The sequence below is a fragment of the Suncus etruscus genome, chromosome 12 (genome assembly GCF_024139225.1).
Source record: "Suncus etruscus isolate mSunEtr1 chromosome 12, mSunEtr1.pri.cur, whole genome shotgun sequence".
Classification (NCBI taxonomy): Eukaryota; Metazoa; Chordata; class Mammalia; order Eulipotyphla; family Soricidae; genus Suncus; species Suncus etruscus.
This window is the reverse complement of record NC_064859.1, coordinates 14,753,634-14,776,930: the sequence shown is the minus strand read 5'-3', so window position 1 is coordinate 14,776,930 and position 23,297 is coordinate 14,753,634. Positions and strand designations below refer to the sequence as shown.

The 23,297-nt window shown below is 44.6% G+C and overlaps 1 protein-coding gene across 1 annotated transcript; it reads right to left on the bottom strand.

Moving 5' to 3' along the window:
• Positions 1-12,465: 12,465 nt before the first annotated feature.
• On the bottom strand, positions 12,466-13,146 carry LOC126023947 (V-type proton ATPase subunit E 2-like). The gene has a single exon (XM_049784374.1). The coding sequence runs from the start codon at positions 13,144-13,146 to the stop codon at positions 12,466-12,468; it is 681 nt and encodes a 226-aa protein (XP_049640331.1).
• Between the last annotated feature and the right edge of the window lie 10,151 nt (positions 13,147-23,297).

Here is a 23,297-nt window from a genome sequence, read left to right as displayed (position 1 = left end):
TTTCATACCTTAGTTTGTATAGGCTTAGAGCTTTGAATGATATTCAAGATTTCACCAGTAAATCATTGCACCTTCACATCTTATTTTGAAATGTCAGATTGAACCAATCTAAAAATTATTCCCGAGGTCACCTTGGAAAAAAGTCCATGTTGTAGGCATCAGTGTCTTAAGTACATGCTACATTTAAATTGCATGATGCTTAGATTATTTGAGAGTCTTCATCTCATATGCATTTTCTCTCCAGCTATTCTGTCTTTAAGGACCCAGTTCAATTTTTGTGTTTTTTTTTTTCCTGAAGATTTCCCAAACTGCTTTTGTGCATAACTTTTGTGCCTATTGATTTCTCTGTCTCTTCTTGTCTCTCTCTTTCTGTTTCTCTTTTCTCTGAACTAGTAGTGAATAATTTACCATGTTGTTGATATATAATCTCAATTTCTTAAGAAAAAAAATCAGCATGTTTACTCATTTCATTCTTGTAAGAAATCAAATTAATAAAGAAAAGTTTCTATTCTTTTTTTTTTTTTTTGGTTTTTCGGGCCACACCCATTTGATGTTCAGGGGTTACTCCTGGCTAAGCGCTCAGAAATTGCCCCTGGCTTGGGGGACCATATGGGACGCCGGGGGATTGAACCACGGTCCTTCCTTGGCTAGAGCTTGCAAGGCAGCCACCTTATATCCAGCACCACCTCGCAGGCCCCTATTCTTAATAGGCTGATCGTCTTCTCAGATGAGGGAGAAAAGAAGTCAACAAAATCAACATAAGATATTTAGATAGGGGCCAGAGAGATAGCATGAAGGTAAGGCGTTTGCCTTTCATGCAGGAGGTCATCGATTTGAAACCCGGCGTCCCATATGGTCCCCCCCTGCCTGCCAGGAGCAATTTCTGAGCCTGGAGCCAGGAATAACCCCTGAGCACTGCCAGGTGTGACCCCCCCTCAAAGAAAAACCACACACACACACACACACACACACAAGATATTTAGATAGTTCAAACATTTTCTAGCATAGCAGCACATGGTCCCCAAGCACAGAGCTGGGAGAAATCCCCAGAGGATCTCTGGGTTGCTCTCCTCCTACCCCTCATTTTCCCAAGTAAATAGAAGTGATATTACATGAGGAGGCAGATCCAGGAAAATAGTATTCAGGCAGAGTTGAGGGATGGAGGAATCCAAGGATATATGTACAATCCTGTTGTGTTAAATAACTAAGGATGGTGCTGGATGGCGATGGATGGAGGCCTTTGTCCTTAGGCCCTGGCCACGTGGCTTCATCCCCCATCTACTGGCGGGTCTGGGGTTCAGGAAAGCGATGGGTATTGAACTCACTCACAGGCAGGCATCAGGAAGCATCAGCTTTATTCATGCCCTATCCACCACATGTGTGTGGCCTATATCATAACCTTTCAAGCACAGCCATTCTTCGCTAGCCCTGAGGCTTAACTCCTTTTAGCCATCTCCCTTTGACCTCCATGCTGGTCAAAGACCAAAAGAGGCAAAGACCCTAATCCCCTGAATCAAAGGCTTTATATAACCTTCCAAGACCTCTCCCCAGAATGGGAGGGGTCTTGCAGGTAAGGTTACACCTAATATCCGGTTCCCAAGACCCCTCCCAGAAAAGGGCGGGTCTCAGGTAGGTACACCTAAATCCAGGGTGGAGTTACACAATCCTTTCGAGTTTGACCTTGAAAGGTGGAAATATATGAAGATTGTGTGGGAAGCCATAATTTTAGGTGTGTGCTGCCTATGATGAGCTTAATTATTAGTCCCATCAGTAGAAACTTTATAAGAAGGGGGGGTATTCTATTTATGACTGAAACTCAACTACAAACATGCTTGTAATCAAAGTACTTAAATATTTATATATAAAATGTAACCAATCCCCCCATTCTTCATGTGTAACTTGATCTTACCTGCAAGACCCATTCCTGGGAGGGGTCTTGCTACATGTAACTTTACCTGCTCCCTCTAATTTCTTGGGAGGGGTCTTGGAAGGTTATAAAAGGTTTTGCCTAAGGGGCAAAAGGGGAATTAAAGATTTTGCCAGCATGAAGGAAGCAAGAGAAGGAGATGGCTGAGGGACAATTTAGATTGCAGGGCTGAATAAGATTCCAGCGTAAATGGGTAAAATAGACCACACATGTTTAATGTTTTTCTTTTTTTTTTCTTATCCTTCATTCTTTAAACTCAATTCAAATTCTCATCATTTTGTGATAATCAGAGAAGTCTGGGACAATTCTATGAGAATTTTCTCGCCGATGCATACTTAAATAATAACCCTATTTGTCTCTCTCCTGACAAGATGGAGAATCTGTGTTATTTTTGTTTTTGTTTTTGTTTTCATGAATTTATCTCAGAAGAACTAAGGAGGCACCAGGCATAAGAAAATTTGACTTTTACTATGAGATTGATTGGATGGCTTTCCTCATCTTGAGTAAACCAACGGGGTGAAATGCATGCAGGGAAGAGAAGGTGCTTTACAAATACATTGAGGTTAGATTGAAGAGAAAATTGAATTTGTTTTAATTTCATATATTGTCCTCAAATAACAGCCAGGCTGTGATATTTGTACCTGTTTCCCTTCCTTTGGTTTTTGAGCTGCACTGGTGGTACTCAGGGATCATTGCTGGAGATGCTGGGGCACCATACAGAGTGCTGGAGATAGAACCATGGCTAACTACATGTGATACAGTGTCCTGTCCTTTGTACTATCATTTATTCCTTATTTATTTATTTATTTATTTATTTACTTACTGTTTTGGGGGTGGGGTTTGGACCACACCTGGCGGTGCTCAGGGGTTACTCCTGGCTCAGAAATAGCTCCTGGCAAGCACGGGGGACCATATGGAACAACCGGATTCGAACCAACCACCTTTGGTCCTGGATTGGCTGCTTGCAAGGCAAACACTGCTGTGCTATCTCTCCGGGCCCCAATCAATAACTTTTATTAAAAAAAGACTCTCTGGGGCTGGAGAGATAGCATGGAGGTAAGGTGTTTGCCTTTCATGCAGAAGGTCATAGGTTCAAATCCCGGCATCCCATATGGTCTCCTGAGCCTGCCAGGAGCGATTTCTGACCGTAGAGTCAGAAATAACACCTGAGCGATGCCGGGTGTGACCCAAAAACAAAAAAAAAAAAAAAAAGACTTTCAGAGTTCAGTGAGAAGGATCTAGAAAGACTCATGATTTGCATGGTCCACAAAGATGGACATGCTGTCGGAGGCTTGGAGAAAACTGGAGGGTTTCCTGAATCTGGTAAAAGGCACCCGAAGTTCAAGCAGAAGCTGCACCCAGCTTTATCCCCTGAAGAGTGGTAGGGTCACCAAGCTGAAGGAGGGAGGGGTGTATTTGAAATTGCACAGCTGTCATTGTTGCCATCTTTGAAGAAGAAAGGGGGACTGCACAATGGCAGCTTCTGGGACTGAGGACAAAACTAGCATCAATGGTATTTTCTGTAGACTCCACTGGACCTGACAACTCTTCACTGCATAGAACAACCTGCCTATTGGTTGAATTGGCCAGGGCTACGGAATTGAGTCAGTAGGAGTCGAGGAATTGGAGTCGGAGAAAATTTTGGGTACCTGGAGTCAGAGTCAAAGTTGGAGTCAGAAGTACAAAAAACTGAGGAGTCAGTCAGAGAAAATTTTGGGTACCTGGAATTGGAGTTGGAAGTACAAAAAAACTGAAAAGTCAGAGTCGGAGCATTTATCTGCCAACTGCACAGCCCAGGAATTGGCTGATGACTGGGTACTATTTTTATGGAAATTGGGGAGATTTTTTTCTTCTCCTTTTTTGAGGGGAGAGGTATTCCTAATAGTACTCAGAGGCTACTTCTGGCAATGCTCAAGGGACCCGTATTGTCAAGGTTCAAACCCAGGCCTGCCAAAACATGCACACTGGCCGTTTGAGCTATCTTCTCAGCTCAGGTAAATTTAATTGTGCAAATAAGTTGTCTAGTGGGAACTTAACCAAAAATGGGCTCACAGCAAAGGGGTGAGGGAGGGCATGTCTCTTCCAGGTTTGAAAGCCCTCAATGGTATCATCTTATACTTAGACAAAGTCCAATTTCTAACATGCCACCCACAAGATCCTGTATGGCCACCCCTCTTCCCCATTTCGCTTCCCGTTCACTTCTTACCTTTAGGTGCATGGGCTCTTGTTTGAGGGAGTCACAGCAGAGTTTGGCTACCCAGAATCTTTACTTCTCCACAGTCCTAACTCAGTCATCTTTCCTCTACCTGTTTAGAGAGTGTCCATTTCTCTGGAAGAAGTGGCCTCCCTGCTTGGCAGAGTGCTGACAGCTGGTAGTCATTCGATAAATATTTGAGGAAGGCATGAATGATTAAGAGGTATGCAGACTGGAAGTTAGCTGAAAGAAAACCTAGGGCACTGAAGGATAAACAAGTGAAAGGAGACACCTGATTTCTTGGAAATCCTTCTTTTCTCTGATCCAGGGCCATGGGAAAGGGGGCAGATGGTTGGCAATGACAGCATTCAGGGAAAGTGGCCTGACACACAGCACCCACTTCAGAGTGGCACAGTGCAGCTAAAGGTTCTCTGTGCCCAGAGGTGGGAAGAGATGGAAAGAGATGGAGAGTTGGTTGCTCTGGGGATCTGTTGGAGAAAAGAGAGTAAAAACTCTTTTTTCAGAGCCGGTGAGGTGGCGGTAGAGGTAAGGTGTCTGCCTTGCAAGCGCTAGCCAAGGAAGGACTGTGGTTTGATCCCCCAGCGTCCCATATGGTCCCCCCAAGCCAGGGACAATTTCTGAGCACTTAGCCAGGAGTAACCCCTGAGCATCAAACGGGTGTGGCCAAAACAAAAACAAAAAGAAAAAAAACACAAAAGAATAAAACTCTTTTTTCACTTGTTTATCCTTCAGTGTCCTTGGTTTTCTACATAAGTAGACTTATTTGTCTAATTTGGACCCAAATTCTAGATTACAAGTCTTGTCAAATTAAGGACAATTTGATCCTCACTTTGTTTCTTCGGGACACATCTGAGTCAGAAGTAAGCAGGCTTACTTCTGGTTCTGTGCTTTGAAATCACTCCTAACAGGCTCATGGGACAGGACTATGGGATAAGAGGGATTAAACCCTGGTTGACCATGTGCAAGGCAAATACTCTGCCTATGTGTGTTGTAATAGCTGTGCTATAGCTTGGGCCCATGTTTTTGTTTCTTAAGTCTTAGGAGTCCTATTGGGTTTATGACCTTGTATATGCCACTCCCTTATTTCCTCTGAGCTTCACAAGTGAGTGAATGTTTGGTTCTAAAGGTCCCTTTGAAAATAGTGCCTAAGATACAAAAGCCACCACAGAATGGGCGTATTCACCCAATACTTGTCCGACAAGGGGCTAATATCTAAATCATACAAGTTACTGACAGAACTTAACAGGAAAAAAAAAATCTAACCCCATCAAAAAATGGGGAGAAGAAATGAACAATTTCTCAAAGAAGAAATACAAATGGCCAAAAGGCACATGAAAAAATGCTCCACATCACTAATTATCAGGGTGATGCAAATCAAAACAACAGCGAGGTACCATCTCACACCACAGAGACTGGCACACATCACAAAGGACAAGAATAATAAGTGCTGGCGGGGATGTGGGGAGAAAGGAACTCTCATTTACTACTGGTGGGAATGCTGTCTAGTCCATGGAAAACAATATGAAAATTCCTCAGAAAACTGGAAATTGAGCTCCCATATGATCCAGCTCTATTACTCCTAGGAATATACTCTAGGAACACAAAAATTCAATATAAAAATCCCTTCCTGGGGTCGGAGCAGTGACTCAAAGAGTAAGGCCTTGCCTTCGCTAGCCTAGGATGAACTTCGGTTCAATTCCCTGTGACCCATATGGTCCCCCAAGCCAGGAGCGATTTCTGAGTGCATAGCTAGGAGTAACCCTGGAGCATCAATGGGTGTGGTCCAAAAAGCCAAAAAAAAAAAAAAAATCCCTTCCTCACACCTATATCATCGTAGCACTATTTACAATAGCCAGACTCTGGAAACAACCAAGATGCCCTACAACAGAGGAATGGTTAAAGAAATTATGGTACATATACACAATGCAATATTAAGCAGCCATCAGGAGAGATAAAGTCATGAAATTTTCCTATACATGGATGGACATGGAAACTTTTATGCTGAGTGAAATAAATTTGTCAGAGGGAGAGAGAGAAACACAGAATAGTCTTGCTTATCTATGGATTTTAAGAAAAATTAAAGACATTATTGTGATAATGCCTAGAGATGAGGGCCAAAAGGACTGGCTCATGATATGAAACTCACCTCAAAGAGGATTGAGTGCAGTTAGACAATATTAATGAATGTGAGAAGCAGAATGCCTGTTTTGAATACAGGCAGGGGGTGTGGGAGGAGGAAGATGGGAGTATTGGTGGTGGAAATGTTGTACTGGTGAAGGGAGGTGATCTTGTGGTGACTGAAGCTCAACTACAGTCCTGTTTGTAATCACGGTGTTTAAATAAAATAAACAAAAATAAAAATAAAGGTTCCTTTGAGCTTCAAACCTTCTGTAGCCCTCAGATCTCGAAGGCACAGGGTCAGTCAGAAAGCATGTGTTCATCTCTTCTTCCATGAGAGTTTTGGAGAAAGAAGGGCAGTAGTCCAGTGTTGTATATGAAAATATTTCCATATTATTATTTGCCTATTGGCCCACCTTGACCTTCCAGGTGGGGGCGCTGTTGAGAGCCAAATAAATAGTTTGGGAGCGAGGTTTTCGGGGTCTTTTGCCAGAGTTGGCTGGCTGGCCCCAGGTGTGTTTTGGAGCTAGCAGCAGGCTGACAAAGGACTCTCTTCGCCCAACCTTTTACCCCTTAACCCTCCTGTCTGTGTGGATTGTTTGCTGCGGATAAATATTACCAAGATCTCCCCCAAAAAGGGGACAAGAGGATGGGAATTATTTTCTCATTCTGGGAGCTCTTTGCGGATTCACAAACAATCAACAAAGGAGTAAAAGGGACCCAACAAATGGGGCAACAGTCCAGGCTGACCCCTCCATCTCTCCCCTTTCCCTTGGCTCTGGCACCCTGTTGGCTGCATATGCGGAAAGCAGAGAGAAAGCCTTCCTGGATGAAAGCAAAAATGAGCCGCTGAGATTGTTAGGGTTCACAGCAGGGGACCTGGGGGGCTGCAAAAGGAAGGGCTTAGCGGGGTATCTAGGGAGAACTTGAAGGTGGAAGTGGGAAGAGAGACTGGCTGCTTCTGGGGGGATTCCAGAAGAATCTGCAGGACTCCAGAGCAGACAGGATGCATGAGAGGGTGGAGGGAAGGACACAGAAAAAGTGGCAGGACAGAGCAGGACAAGGGTGAGAGCAATTCACCCCACTCTACGCCCCGCAGGGCTATAGTCACGCCCAGCTGTGTGGGCATCAGGTGCAGCCAGTGTAGACCTATTGATTTTCTTCTGGGGGGGCTGGTGCCCCTGAAACAGAATAGACCCCGCAACATGTTCCACTGAGTACCATCCTTCCACATCTGACCCACAGGCGGCCCAGAGCTGTAGCAAACCTGCCCTCAGCTCCACCGAGTCATAAGCCCCCCGGCCCCCCAAAATCCAAGACTACCCATTGTGGCCCTAGGAGCTCATGGGCCTGGCCCAGAGAGGAGGAGGCTGCAGGAGCGGCTTCCAGGAACTCAGCCTCAGTCTGCACCAGCAAACAGCTTCCCTGGCACCTCGGAGGAAGTGCTAATGAGGAGAGCCGTCAGGGAAGGTGGCTCCTGTCGGGAGCCCTGGAGCACTGAGGCTGGTGTTCATGTGGGAGGAAATGCTTTGGATGGGGGACCGGCTATGCTACTTCATGCAGTCAGCTCTGAGTCAGCGTCCATGCAAGGGGCCTCCTGTCTGCCCTCAGCATTGATGAGGAGGCTACATGGGTCCTGAAAAGGGAGGACCAGGACAGAAACCTCGGAGTGATGGTTCCCTTCTCTCATGGCTGAAGCTCCAAGGGAAACCCCAAACCCTTCACAGCCCTAACTTTGCTCCTGAAACAAAGAACTTGTCCTGGATTTTTGGTGAGAGGAGGGATGCACTATTCCACCAGACACTGCAGACACTCACACCACTCACACCACCACAGTCACACTTATGTACATGCAAGCCCACATGCATAAACATACACTTACACAATGAACACACACACACACACACAGCAGCAGCAGCAGGGAATCTGAAGCCACAGGCTTCTTGGCTCAAGCTCAAGCCTTGTCCATCTGCAGCCTGCTCTCCCCTCCCCATCCTGGACACAGAGGATTTTTCTGTCCACCCTGATTTGATCTGGGAAGCTCACCAGGGGCCCTTTTCACTTTCCCACAGTCTTGTCCCTTCCTACACCAACACTACTGTGTTGTTTTATTATAAAATATAAAGTCTAAAGTCCTAGTAGATGAGACCTTCCTCTGCCTGACAGCGCCTCTCGGCCTTTTGAAGATGCAGAATAACAGCAGAGAAATAATCACAAGTAGTCAGTTAAAATTTCATCAGAGACAGCTGGGTTTATTCTATGGCCCTATCAGCCATTTTCTCACATGGCTTCTATGCTCAGCTTATTCCAAGCAGCTTCTTCTAAACTGCTTCTCCTCTGGCTCTCTGCCTCTGTCTCCCCACCCCTCTCCAGCCAAAATCTATTCTTCTTTATTCAAGATACTCCCCCCATCCCACGTGTGGGTGTGTCTGACCATCTAAAGAAAGCTTAGGGCATTGTGGGTAAGAAACTTTACACTACTGGGTAGAAGAGGCTTTGCTCCAGAAACCAGAGCCAGGCAGAGGACCAGTAAAGTTCCAACCATAAATCTCATTTCACAAGTACCCCCACTTCTTGCAAGTGGCATAACAAGGCAGCAAGCAAGACAGAGAGCAAAGACCACTCCCCTCCACCCCACCCATCCACCCCCAAACTCTGTCTAAAGAGGAGAGACAAAGAAAGAAACTAAGCCAGGCAGGGAGCTCAGGCACCATCTTTCCCGGGAACCCCAGGGCTTGAGAGGCTGAGGACAAAGAAATAGTATCTGTCATTTCTGGGAGAGAGAAATGTTTGGGAAGACAGATACTCCAATGAAACTTAGAGAATGTTTATCCTGCAGGTACTACGTAAAACTCCTCAGTTTCTCCCCAAAACATCTACTTAACTGTCACCATTTCAGGAGATGAATTTGAATTGATGTCAGAGCCCCGATAATTAATTGATGTTGGCTTCGAGAGCCAGAGCTGCATGGGGCCAAGGGCTAGGTGTTCTAGAACATATGGTTGGGTGTGAGCCCTAGGAGCAGAAGCCATGGGAGCCAGGCCGGCTGAGATGGGAATGCTGATCCCAGTCTGGGATTAGTTAGAAATGCTGCGAGATGATGGAAACTGCAGGAAGATGAAAGTCTGGCATCCTCAACAAGTAAGAGAAAGTTGGGGAGCAAAAAGAAGTGAGTGGACAGGAAGTAGGTTATAGTCTAATCTCTCCCAACATGAATGCATTTGACCTAAAGCTCAGAAGAGCATGTAAATTATTTATTATGTCACTTGGGCTAATAAATAGCCACAGTCAAAACTCCTCCTTCCTGGCCTCCTCCCTCCAAAGGGTTCCCCTCTTGCAATGACACGAGAAGAATCTTTGAGAAGTCTGACTTTCCTGGTTTCACATTTCTGTCATCTGGTATTCTCCATCTCTCTGGACCCATCTTTGCCCTCCCCTCTCAGGTCCAATGACGGTTCTTTTAACACAAGCATATCCATCACTCAGGGCTTCCCACACATGCTCTCCACCCCCCTTTCCCAGCTTTGTTTCCAACAACTGAAAAGCTCTCTGACTCTCTCGTCCTGTGTCAACTTCCACAGAGCCTGGTATCCTGCAATGCGCTGGCTGGCTCTCCCTGGTGCAGTTCCCACAATGCCCATCTGTTGCTGCACCAATGTTCAGTGAATGCACAGAACCAGACTGGACTCTGCAATGCAGCCCCCAGCACAGGGCCCCGCTCATAGCTGGCATTCAGCAACGTTTGCTGAAGGAATGAATCCACCACTCTCAAGGGCCCACAGAAAGATACCCTTTGGCAAGTCTGTCCAGCTAACAAAGACCCCCCTTTTCTCTGAGTGCCGGCCCTAGGCACTGACTGGCCCAGAGATGGACATTGACCTAAATTAGGACAAATGAATTTGAAGGGAAGCAAATTGAAAGAGGGGATACATGTTTGTTTCTGGAGCTACAACATGGAAACATTGGCAGCTAATTTTCTAGACCAACTTTAACTCTGTCATAAAAACTGAACAATGGAGAAAGTCACTCATTTTAGAAAAAAATAACATGGCCAGATAATGGATTTCAAGTGTTTTATTTTTTCAGTCCCAGTGAGGGCCTGTTCCCAAGACCATGATGGAGGCCCATGCCTAAATCCTAGGAGAATCCCTATTGACCAACTCTGGCTCCTTCCTGTGAGATTCAATGTCCAGGACTTTTGACCACACATCAATCTTTGTCCTTCGCAGAATTGCCTAGATTTTTTTCCTTCAAAAAGTTCTCAGGGGTCAGAGCAATAGCACATCAAGTAAGGCATTTGCCTTACATGCAGCCAACCCAAGCTTGATGTCCAGCATCCTGTATGGTCCCCGAGCCTACCAGGAATGATTTCTGAGAACAGAGCCTGGAGTAAGCCAGGAGCGTTGTGCTGGGTGTGACCTCCAAACAAAACAAAACATCTTTTTAAAGTCCTTCAATGTAGGGGCCAGGTGACCATTCTTAGCATGTGGGATCAGGTCACTGGACAGTCCCTAGAGGCAATCAGAGACTCTGGAGCCTGAGTATCTTCAGCACCACAAGGTCTGAGCAAATTTCCATCCTTCACCCCTTCACTGAACTGATGCCCTGAAAACCACCTGTGGCCTTCTGAGCACTGCTGGGAGTCATTAAATTTAATACCCAAATCACACTCCATTATAGACTTCAGTGTGGAAACAGCTAATAGCAGGGTCCTAATACAGATGAAAATGTGGGATCTATTTTCTAAAAGCAGCTGCCAAAATAGCCCTAAAATATTAACTTGTTTCCTTTTTATTCTCTTTTGACCTACTGTGGTGTATAGTTGCCATTTCATGTCTAAGTCAACCATAAGAGGAGCGCTTAGCTCATTCACCCTGATTTTTCTCAGTTCTTTTTTGTTTATTTGTTTGTGTGTTTTGTTTTGTTTTTTGGACCACACCCTTTTGATGCTCAGGAGTTACTCCTGGCTATGCGCTCAGAAATTGCTCCTGGCTTGTGGGGACCATATGGGGCGCTGGGGGATTGAACCGTGGTCTGTCCTAGGCTAGTGCTTGCAAGGCAGATGCCTTACCTCTAGCACCACCGCTCCAGCCCCAATTTTTCTCAGTTCTCTTTCTGTTGTGCAATGTCTGCGTGCAGATGCATCAGCATTGCACAATTTGTCCTTCTTGGCTTCGCTTGGAAGTGCCTCTAACTGGCCAGAGGAGATGAGCTTGTTCCTGCAGGCACTGAATTGTGTGACCAACACACAGCTGTTGTACCTGAACCCATCAGGCAGAGATGGGTCCAACAAGTACAGAACTTGACAAGGTCCCAAGAGTCTTGCAGAAGCGCCAACCCAGCAAAGTATGGCTGGTCCTTCTCCCTTCTCTGGGCTTCGCCATGGCTGATGTCAGGGAAATCTGCTCAGAGTTGGCAGATTGACACAATAACCCGGCAACCTCAAGATCTTTGAACTATACTCAATCGGCAACAGCTACATATTTTCTGATAGAGCTGCTGGTTTAGATCAGGCCTGGCCACCAGCATCTTCCGGGTAAGAGGGGGATCTGAGAAGTGAGTGGCCAAGCTTCCCATCACATGGAACAAGGTAGCTATGGGGGAGTTGATACCATCTTTAAACCAAGGCTTTGAGTCCCTGACCTTTCCTTATAAACACCCTACATTCAAGTGTCAATTTAGGAATTTCAGGGCATTGGCTATGGATCATTAAATCCCACCTGCCACGTTCTTCTAAGCATGGAGCCTCCCCAAACACACACACCCCACCACAGAAAGTTGGCTCTGAGTGCAGGAGGAAGGTGTCTATTTCTCATTAACATAAGTACAGGAAGCTGAAACAGCCCAAAACCACACTTCTTAGAAGGAAGTGTAAAGCACTCAGTCAGCCCCCCAGGCCAAGAATACCATTCACAGTTCCCCCAGGGGCTGAGCTAAAGAGCGGACATCACTACCCTCCCCCCACCTCCATCCGGCCTACAGTACAGCAGAAGTTGTGGGAGGTGTGAATGAACTGGAAGCAGATTTCTAAGTGTCAAATCAAGCTTTATTACAAAGCATCATGCCTTCAGCTCTTGAAAGGATATTTCATGACATGACAAAATACTATCAGTGCAACAAAGTGGAGGGACCAGGACTCATTCCCTTTGCCCTGATATGTCTCAGCTACAACTTCAGTTGTGTGTGGGGGGGGGATGAGGGGATGTTATACAAAGAACTTTCTATTGGGATTAGGTCCCCACAAGGCCTCCCGGATCTCTGGCATCTTGTGCTGGGCGAGGAGAGCCAGGCGACTCTCTAAGGTATTAGAAATTTTGATTTTCTGGTCGCTGTTGTAGATGTCCACACCACCGATTGCATTGGGTGCCAGGTACGTCTCTTCATCCACCTGGACTTGCACAGGCCTTTTGGACATGGCTTTGTACTCCGGCAGTACTGCTTGCACTGCTGCCTTCACCAAAAGCAAATCTTCCGGCCTGCATCGAACGATTGCCACAGGCTCCAGTAACCAGAGCAGACCTTGGAGCACAAGTTTGTTCAGCAGCTTCTGGTAGGTATCTGTATCCTCCACAACCCTGCTGAGTCTCTGCTTTGCAGTATCCAGCAGCTCAGTGATGAGGTCATTCTGGGCTCTCAGGACTGTCAGTCTTGCCTGGTTCCTGATGGTATACATATAGACTTTTTTCTGCTGCTCTAGCTGTTTCTCCTTCTTCTCATAATACTCCATAATCTTCAGCCGTTGGGTTTGCACAATGTACCCTTTCTCAAGGGTGAACTCTTCCTCGGCCTTGGTATCTATTTCTTTTACCTTCTCATTGGCTTCCTGCTCAATGAAAGCCATCATGTTCTTGATCTGCTTCTGCACATCAGTGTCACTGAGGGCCATTGTGGTGCCTAAAAAGGGAGTGGAGGGATAACTGATAGACCTTCTGGCTCTTTCTATTTAGGAAAGTCTCTGGAGTTCCACTTCTGTGGCTGTGAAATGCATCAAAAGAAGAAGAGAGTCAGATTACTGAGAGAAGGTCAATGGAGACCATTTCTGATCACTTACTAGGAGGCCCAGAGAAGCCTCCTAGAAGAACAGAATAATTAAAATTATTTTATTTATTTATTTATTTTTGGTTTTAGGGTCACACCCAGCAGTGCTCATGGGTTACTTCTGGCTCTGTGCTCAGAAATCGCTCCTGGCAGGCTCGGAGGACCATATGGGATGCCGGGTTTGAACCACTGCCCTTCTGTATGCAAGGCATACAACCTACCTCCATGCTATCTCTCCTGCCCCATAATTAAAATTCTTAACCCTAAGTTCCTAGCTTTCCATTCTTACTACTTTTGCCAACTTTGTTGTCATTAACTAGTGAGATCATTGGGAAAGTCCTAGTCCCAAAGTTTTATAGCTATCGATGGTTCAATACACAGATAGCGAATTGAGAGAAAATGCCTAACATGCAGAAGGACTGTGGTTCGAATCCCGACATCCCATATGGTCCCCACCCACCCCACCCCCCAGCCTGCCAGGAGCGATTTCTGAGCATAGAACCAGAAGTAACTGCTGAGCACTGCTGGGTGTGACCCCCCCCCAAAAAAAAAATCAATAAAAGAAAACTTACAATTAAGCAAGATATAGTCCTGGGCAATTGGCTGGAGGCGAAGTTTCAAGAGTCCTCACATCTAAAGAGGCAAAATATGGGCAGGAAGATGCCAATGTAGTGCAAATGCCAATTCGTGGGAATAGTAGAAGGTGTTCTTCTCACAGGAAGTGAAATGGAATAGAAATCTGTATCATGTGAAAATTCTTCAGAGATACAAACTCTCAGGGACTCCGCTAGACCACTGAGTCAGTAACTTGGCTTCCACATCTAGGAATAATCCCTATCCTAAAAACGTTTCTTGGTATGTGCAAAAAACTGAGGAAAGTGGCAGATGACAAGAGAATCTACTACAGAGAGATTGTGCAGGGGTAAGGCAAGTGTCTTGCACTCAACTAACCCTAGTCCAATCATGAAAACTATATAAGGTCCTCCAAGCATTGCCAGGCATGATTTCTGAGATCAGAATCAGGAATAAGTCCTGAGTACTGTGTGCCCACCACCACAAAAGATTAGCAAGAAATAAGAAATATTAAAAGAGAACCAATCATTGTTTGGCTAAAGAATATAATCACAAAATTACAAAATTCACAGGAAAGCAGAAAATTATGAAGAAGTCAGGATTGGCTAACTTAAACACAGGTCATTTGAAACTATCTGATCAGAAAAGCCAATTTTAAAAGGAAGATGAAAGGGGAAAGGGAAAGGATCAGAAAGTTTATTTTAAGAAATAATGGCTATTATTTTTATGCAAAAAAAATAATGGGTCTTCCTCTACATTTTAGGTAGATTAAATTAACCTGAAAAGTACTGAAGACTTAAACCCCTGAAGCATAAAACTTTAGAAGGAAACACACTCATGCCAATGACCTCTTTGCTGGAACACCAAAAGCCCAGCAACAGAAAGGAAAGAATAAGCAAAGTTACTGCCTCCCTCTCGAAATTTGCAGGACAAAGGAAACCATGGATGTAGTGCCATAGACAACCTATGGGGTGGGAGATAATATTTGTGACCATACATCTGATAAAGGGTTAATATCTAAAGTAGGTAAGAAAATTTTACAACTCAATATCAAAAATAAAAGCTCAAAAAGAAAGAGAAAAAAGAATGGGCAATGGATTAGATAATTATCCAAAGATGGCCTACAAATGCTTAAAAGATATAAAAATACATTCAATAGCAGTAAATAAAAAAACAACATCATCTTGTACCTCTTCAGATGTAAAATAACTGTTGGTGAGTGTTGTGCATGTAAATATTTTAGGGGATTACTATGTTACTCACCCTAAACTGATTGGTGATTGTGCCCTACCCTAGGGTGTGACCTGGCATTCTGCCCCCACCCTACGGTAGTACCTGATTCTGCTTCCACCATTGGTTGGTATCTGATCCCACCATTGGGTGGTACCTGATTCTGGTGGATAAAAACAAGAGTCTGTGGAAGGCCAGGGCTTTTTGGCTGGAACTGAAGCTGAGTCTTTGGACTTCAGTCTTGTCCACCGAATAAAGCGAATATTTCCACGAGCCTGACTGTCTGCAAGCTGTTTACCCGCCGTTTCACCTCAGAACCGTTGGCTAGACGGGGTGGCAGACACGTGCTCCGAGCTAGAGGGGAAAGACCTCATCCTCCATCCCACTATCAGTCAACCTCGTCAAGGGCTGACTTGCAACAGAAAGGAGCCTGAACAGAGTTAAGTCTACTTAAAATCATTGATTCTAAGTTTTATTTTGGGGGGCATTCCTTAGTTATTAAAATTTACTTCCTTTTAATTCAAAGTGATTCAAACTAAAGTCCAGTCTGAAAATTTTAAAGTCGAAATCCAAATTCAAGCTGAAGGTCATTCTCAGAAAATCAGTCGGCTTTCAATACAGTCTTTTTTCTTGTCCGTTTCCAATCTAGGCTTTCCATCAGTCTCTGAGGAGGCTGAGGTTTCTGTTTCTTGTAACAAAGTCTCAGGCCTGGGCCTGGGATAGGGGCGATCCAAGCTTCCACCTCCCATGTTTCATTTGCCCTTCTGCCCCCAGAAGGGGTGCTGGCCATATTTGAAAATGGCTTCACATGGTAGCCCAAGGTTTTGGGCTGACTGCAACTGAAGAGCCAAAATCAAACTCAAAAGCAGGACTCTCACCAGAGTTCAGATCCATGTTCAGGGCGCCATTATGTAGCAAGTCAGCCCCTGAAGAGGTTGACTGATAGTGGGATGGAGGATGAGGCCTTTCTCTTCCAGCTCGGAGCACGCGTCTGCCACCCTGTCTAGCCGACGGTTCTGAGGTGAAACGGCGGGTAAACAGCTCGCAGACAGTCAGGCTCGTGGAAATATTCGCTTTATTCGGTGGACAAGACTGAAGTCCAAAGACTCAGCTTCAGTTCCAGCCAAAAAGCCCTGGCCTTCCACAGACTCTTGTTTTTATCCACCAGAATCAGGTACCACCCAATGGTGGGATCAGATACCAACCAATGGTGGAAGCAGAATCAGGTACTACCGTAGGGTGGGGGCAGAATGCCAGGTCACATCCTAGGGTAGGGCACAATCAATCACCAATCAGTTTAGGGTGAGTAACATAGTAATCCCCTAAAATATTTACATACACAACAGGTGAGAATGTGAAGAGACTGAAATGCTCTGTGGAAATGAAACATGGAGTAGCTGCTGTTGTTTAAAAATGTGTGGGAATTACTCAAAAACTAAACAGAACTGTTATGGATTCATAAATACCACATTTGAGGATATACTAAAAGACTCTAAAACAGCTCTCAAGAAGATATTTACACTTTCAAGTTCAATGTAGCATCATACAAAGTAACCAAGCCAAGAAACAACCTAAGTATTCTTAGGCCATTGAATGGACAAAGAAAACATTGTATAGGGCTGATTGGAGAGACTGTACAGGGGTTAGGGCTGCTTTGATCCTCAGCTCCATCTATGGTTCCCCAACTCTCCAAGAGTGATTTCTGAGCATAAAGCATAAAGGAGTGAGCCCTGGACACCAACGAGTATGATCCAAAGAGAAAAAAAGAAAACAAAAAGTAGAAATTGCTGTGTAGACATACAATGGAATGATATTTTGCTTTAAAAAAAATCTTGATATCTGCTATAAAATGGATGAATCCTGAGGATATTATGCTAATAAAATCAGCCACAAATTCTGCATGATTACACCAACAGGGGTGTCTTAAGTCGTCAAAAGTCAGAGAAGCAAAGGCAAAGTTGAGGGAGGGTTGCCGAAGACGAGAGTAAAAGGGATTTGGGAGTACAGCTATGCAGACATGGAAGCACTCACACACAGCTAATATTGTGAGTCTCCATTTGAGTATCAGGTGAGTCGTCTAGGATGTGCCTTTACCAATTTTTGTTTTCAGAAATTTCTTTTTTTGGGGGGAGGTCACACCCGGCAGCACTCAGGGGTTACTCCTGGCTCTATGCTCAGAATCGCTCCTGGCAGGCTCGGGGGACCATATGGGATGTCGGGATTCAAACCACCGTCCTTCTGCATGCAAGGCAACACCCTACCTCCATGCTATCTCTCTGCTCCCCACCTTTTTTTTTTTTTGTTTTCAGAAATTTCTGAGGTGGAGTTTGGGCAAGAGAGAGAGAACTCCTGGTTCAAACGCTGGGCTAGATGTGACTTCACTGACAAAGTGCTCAAAGTGCAGTTTTGCTCTTTAAAAAGGTGAGTGCACTTGGGGCCTGAGAGATAGCATGGAGGTAGGGCATTTGCCTTGCATGCAGGAGGACAGTGGTTCATATCCCGGCATCCCATATAGTCCCCTGAGCTTGCCAGGAGTAACCCCTGAGTGCTGCTGGGTGTGACCCAAAAACCAAAAACCAAAAAAAAAAAAAAAAAAGAGGGGGGAGTGCACTAACTAGACAGCTCTGATTATTCTAAAAGTGCTCAACCACAGAAAGGAAGGCAAGTCTCTAGGAATGAGACCAGATAAACCATTTACTTGAAGGCACAATATTATCCTGGCTTGGGTGGGAAAACAACCGATTGTTTATAACAAAGACTGAGACTTTGGGTTCACTTTTACCAACTGTAACTCAAAATTAGCTACTAATTAGAGCCCTCCAGTTCCCCCCCCCCCCCGTTATTTTAGGATGTTATTGTTTTCTTAAGACTCATTTTCTAAATAGAGCAAGACAATGTCTGCTCCAAAATAAGACAAGTCCATTTCATTGTTTGTTCGAAGGGTTCCCTGGGCAACACTGCTAAGACTAGTCACGGAGGGCCTGTCTGTGGACACTGAGGGGCTGTGATCCTGAACCCCAGGCTATTTCTTCAAAGGAAAACCATGTTAATTGATCTCTCACCAGTCACCACCGAGGCGCAGCCACTGGAGGCTGGTCACAGAATGTGGAACTTGGAACTGTCTCTAGAATTTTGCACTATTGCTTCCTTCTGCCTGCTGACATCCCTTGAGGCCCGCCCCCTCCTCCCCTGGGCTGGCATCCAAAGACCAGATTGTCACTGAGAAAAGACTGGCCAAGTCCATCAGGAAAAGCCAAGAGGGATTTCCTTGGCACAGGAGCAATGACCGGGGCTACCCTGAATGCTTGGCATCACCATGAAGTGAGCATTGGCTCCAAGGTGAGTTTACCTTCACCAGGCCTGGGTGGGAAGGTATGTGGACTGAGAAACACTTCTTTCCTTAGGATGGAAAATGCATCTATTGTGGTGGCAGGTCATAGCCTTCTGCACCTGAATGGAGGTTGCATGGAAAGCCAAGTTCCAAAATGGTTTCCTGAGGGACCAGAACAAGTACAATTTGCCATGTGTTTTTGAAAGGCACCCTGCCCAGCACCAGTGCCTGCCCAGCTTAACAAGTGAGGACTTCCTCTCCATTCCAGGGCTTAAAGTGGCCAGCATTGGCTTCCCTGTGTGAGCTGTGCTGTCTAACTGCTGGTGTTGGGATCCCACTTCTTCACTTAATATTTGCATGACTCCCACAAAGCAGTTTACTCTGCCCACCCCCACCTGAACCCTCAATTTCCTCTTCTTTCTAAAGAGAACCAGTAGCATCCACACCAGGGCATGATGTGAGACGAAATGAGAGAAGGGAACGTTTTGTGGTGAATCTTCATGCTTGGTCATCATTACTGCCATTACTCCTTCTTCTGTTATGCATAGTTCTTTAGTTTAGGGTTTCTCCATGACCCAGTCCTGCTTTGCATGTACAAAAAACTATGACGGCTGGAATTTCCACTCCCTGAAGTACACTCGAAGCTTTTCTCTTCCTAGTAAACTTAGCAGCCCTCAGAAAGTGCAGGGATTAAGGTCTTTTCCTTGCATGCGGCTGATCATGTTTCCATCCCTGGCACCACAGGTGGTCCCTAGAGGACTACCAAGAGTGACCCCTAAGCACAGAGCCAGAAGTAACTTCTAAGGACTGCTGGGTGTGACCCACTCCTCCAACCCCCACCCAAAAATAAATAAATAAAAGGGAAAGATAAATGTAGCAGTCCTGCCTGATATTTAGGGTAACTGCTTTTTAATCTTTGACTATTTTTCTTTAGTTAGTTTTTTTTTAATTTTTTATTTTTAATTATGAGAACAATGATACAAAGAGGACAAGGTAAAGTTACAGTGGAAGGACAATTGCCCATAAACAGAGTTCTCAGAAGAAATCCCCTTGATGACGCCTAAATATTGAACTTACAGTCAAAGAACATTAAGAAAAGTAAGGCAGAACCCATGTACAATTACCTAGTCCACAAGTCCCCAGATTGTAGTACATTATAACATTTCTTAGCAGTACACAAAGCAATCTAAAGCCATGAAATTTATGGGACTCCTTAAACATTGAAGGAGTTCAAAATAAATACAAAACATTGTATTTTTTTATATTTTATATTAAACATTGTATTTAAACATTGAAGGAGTTCAAAATAAATACAAAACATTGTATTTTTTATATTTTATATTAAACATTGTATTTAAACATTGAAGGAGTTCAAAATAAATACAAAACATTGTATTTTTTTATATTTTCATGCACATGCATATTGGTTTAAGTTAACATCAAAAGTTTAAGAGGTTATTTTTTTTTGAGTCTTAATTCTTTTTTTTGTCTTTATTTAAACACCGTGATTACAAACATGATTATAGTTGTATGATTACAGTCATGTAAAGAACACCCCCCTTCACCGGTGCAACATTCTCACCACCAATTTCCCAGATCTCCCTCTTCCCCACCCCCCTACACCTGTACTCGAGACAGGTTTTCTACTTCCCTCATTCATTCACATTGTTATGATAGTTTTCAGTGTAGTCATCTCTGCAACTGCACTCATCACTCTATGTGATGAGCTTCATGTACTGAGCTGCACCTCCCAGCCCTCATCTCTCTTGTCTCTGAGATACTGTTAAAAATGTTCTTCATTTTTCTTAAAGCCCATAGATGAGTGAAACCATTCTGCATCTTTCTCTCTCCCTCTGACTTACTTCACTCAGCATAATAGATTGCAATTTTAAGCTGTATTACAAAGCAATAGTTATAAAAACAGCATGGTATTGGAATAAAGACAGACCCTCAGATCAGTGGAATAGGCTTGAGTACTCAGAGAAGGTTCCTCAGACATATAACCACCTCGTTTTTGATAAAGGAGCAAGAAATCCTAAATGGAGCAGGGAAAGCCTATTCAACAAATGGTGTTGGCACAACTGGTTAGCCACTTGCAAAAAAGCGAACTCAGACCCCCAGGTAACACCATGTACAAAGGTAAAATCCAAATGGATTAAAGACCTTGATATCAGAACTGAAACTATAAGGTATATAGAACAACATGTAGGTGAAACACTCCAGGACATTGAGACTAAAGGCATCTTTAAGGAGGAGACAGCACTTTCCAAGCAAGTGGAAGCAGAGATAAACAGATGGGACTATATTAAGCTGAGAAGCTTCTGCATCTCAAAGGAAATAGTGCCCAGAATACGAAGGCCACCCACTGAGTGGGAGAAATTATTCACCCAATACTCATCAGATAAAGGGCTAATATCCAAAATTTACAAGGTACTGACAGAACTATACGAGAAAAAAACAACTAACCCCATCAAAAAATGGGGAGAAGAAATGAACAGACACTTTGAAAAAGAAGAAAGGCAAATGGCCAAAAGGCACATGAAAAGATGTTCAACATCACTAATCGTCAGGGAGATGCAAATCAAAACTACTATGAGGTACCACCTCACGCCACTGAGATTGGCACACATCACAAAAAAGGAAAACAAGCAGTGCTGGCGGGGATGTGGAGAGAAAGGAACTCTTTTTCACTGCTAGTGGGAATGCCGTCTAGTACAACCTTTATGGAAAGCGATATGGAGATTCCTTCACAAACTAGAAATTGAGCTTCCATACGATCCAGCTATACCACTCCTAGGAATATACCCAAGGAACACAAAAATACAATACAAAAATCCCTTCCTTACTCCTATATTCATTGCAGCGCTATTTACAATAGCCAGACTCTGGAAACAACCAAGATGCCCTTCAACAGATGAGTGGCTGAAGAAACTGTGGTACATATACACAATGAAATACTATGCAGCCATCAGGAGAGGTGAAGTCATGAAATTTAGTTAGTTTTTTATTTAATCATTGCCTTTCCCTTATTGCTGTGGTTGTGATGCCCGAGGTAGCTCACACTTAGCTGTAGTGCCTGTTTAGGGGATCCCACCTCTAATTGTGATGCCTGTACAGGTACTCCCTGGGGCTGCCTTCATGTAGTGAAAGTGCTCATGTACATTCTGGGTGGGCCAGAGTGCTCCACAAACTTTTGGCTGTGGTCACACTCCTGGCCACAGTGCTCACACAACCCTCGTTGGGTTGCTCACTCACTGTTGTGTGTACAAAGTAGGTGTGGAGGGCCCTGAGGATGAATTTGGGACCTCATTCTTTTCGTTTGCTTGATTTTTTGCTTTTTGCGTCATATCTGGTAATGCTCGGGAATCACTCCTGGCAGGATCTGGGAACCATATGGGATGCCAAGGATCAAACCCGGGTTGGCAAACATCCTTCCCATTCTGCTATCCCTCCAGCCCTAATCAGGCTCTCCTCGGGCCTCATTCTTGCCAGGGAGACACTTTCAGTCTCTGAGCCAACCCATGTTGGCTCCTTTACTACAGTCTCAGGTGTCAGCCCCATCCAGGATGACACTGGGGTGCGGTGGAAGTCCCCGAATTCCAGCTCTCCTGGGCTGGGACTAGGCGGGTCCTCGCCCATCAGACCTCCCCAACTGTGTGTTCTGTGACTGGCTCTGAGCTCCCCCACTTCCAGACAGCAGCTGCAGGGAGGGGCAGCCTGGGAGCTGAGAATTGAGCAAGGAATCCTGAGGAATGTGGGTACCCAAGAATGTCTTTGGCACACTAACGAACTTCTAGCTTGTCTGGGATGGGGATTAGGAATCCACAAGGGGCAGTGGCTGGAGCAAAGCCACAAAAACAGAGCAAGAAATGGGACAAGAGCTGTGCCGATTCTATGTCTGGGATCCAGGGTTCAAGGCTGGATGAATGGTATCTAATCATCTGAGGTCTAAGTGATTCCACATGACATATTTTCAAGGTAGGAGATATCCCTGTATTGTAAACAACTATGAGTTCCTATCTCTAGTAGATAAGAGCTCTTTTTTTATATGTAAGATTTCCCCATTATTTAGTGTGTCTTTGCAGGGGGAGGTGGAGCTACATTGTATTGTCGGTGTGGTTGGGGGTGGACAGAGGGGATAACAGACACAGGTCACATACCCAAAAATGATAAAAAAAATAATAAAATAAAATAAAATAAATAAAAATGTATGTGCTCGCAAATGTATATATAGGACCAACATTTAAAAAAATAAATAAATAAATTTAAGAGAAAAAAAAAAAGAACTAAAATGAGTTAGCGAAGCTTTTAAAGGACCAAAGTGGTGCAAAAGACTACCTTACATTTGGGGGAGAGCAGGTAACGAGGTGGTGGTGTATTACAGTTCTTATGCCTATGTTGGAAGTACAGTTTTTCCCATTGTCTTTTGGGTTTTTCTTGTGATGTGTGGGTTCCCAGGCATCTTCCTATCACACCCCCTGACCTTCTTCAGGTTGGTAAAAATTTGCAGCAGGGAGGTCTTGGAAGAGTTCTTGCATTGGGGATACTTTTGGACCTAGGTCCGGTTTCAAGAAACAGTCCACGTTAGGGGGAGTTGGTAGGGAGGGCCTCGCAGCATGAGTCCGCAGGGGAGTTGGCTGTCTTTTCTTGCCCGGGACGAGGTGTGGGTTTGACTGGGTGTCCCTTCTCTTGGGTGCTGGGTACTGGTTCGTTGGGGTAGGAGGTCGATCTTGTTGCCTAATAGATTAAGGACTGAGGGTGAAGTGTTTTACAGAGCTCTGAGTGTATCACCCTGGACAGAACAGAAGTCTTCCACACACCAAAAAACACCACCGGGAGAATAAATGATCCTGAGCAAAGTCTAG

What these genes read in the sequence shown, in the direction of transcription:
- LOC126023947 (XM_049784374.1), bottom strand. Translation starts at nt 13,146, where the DNA reads ATGGCCCTCAGTGACACTGATGTGCAGAAGCAGATCAAGAACATGATG.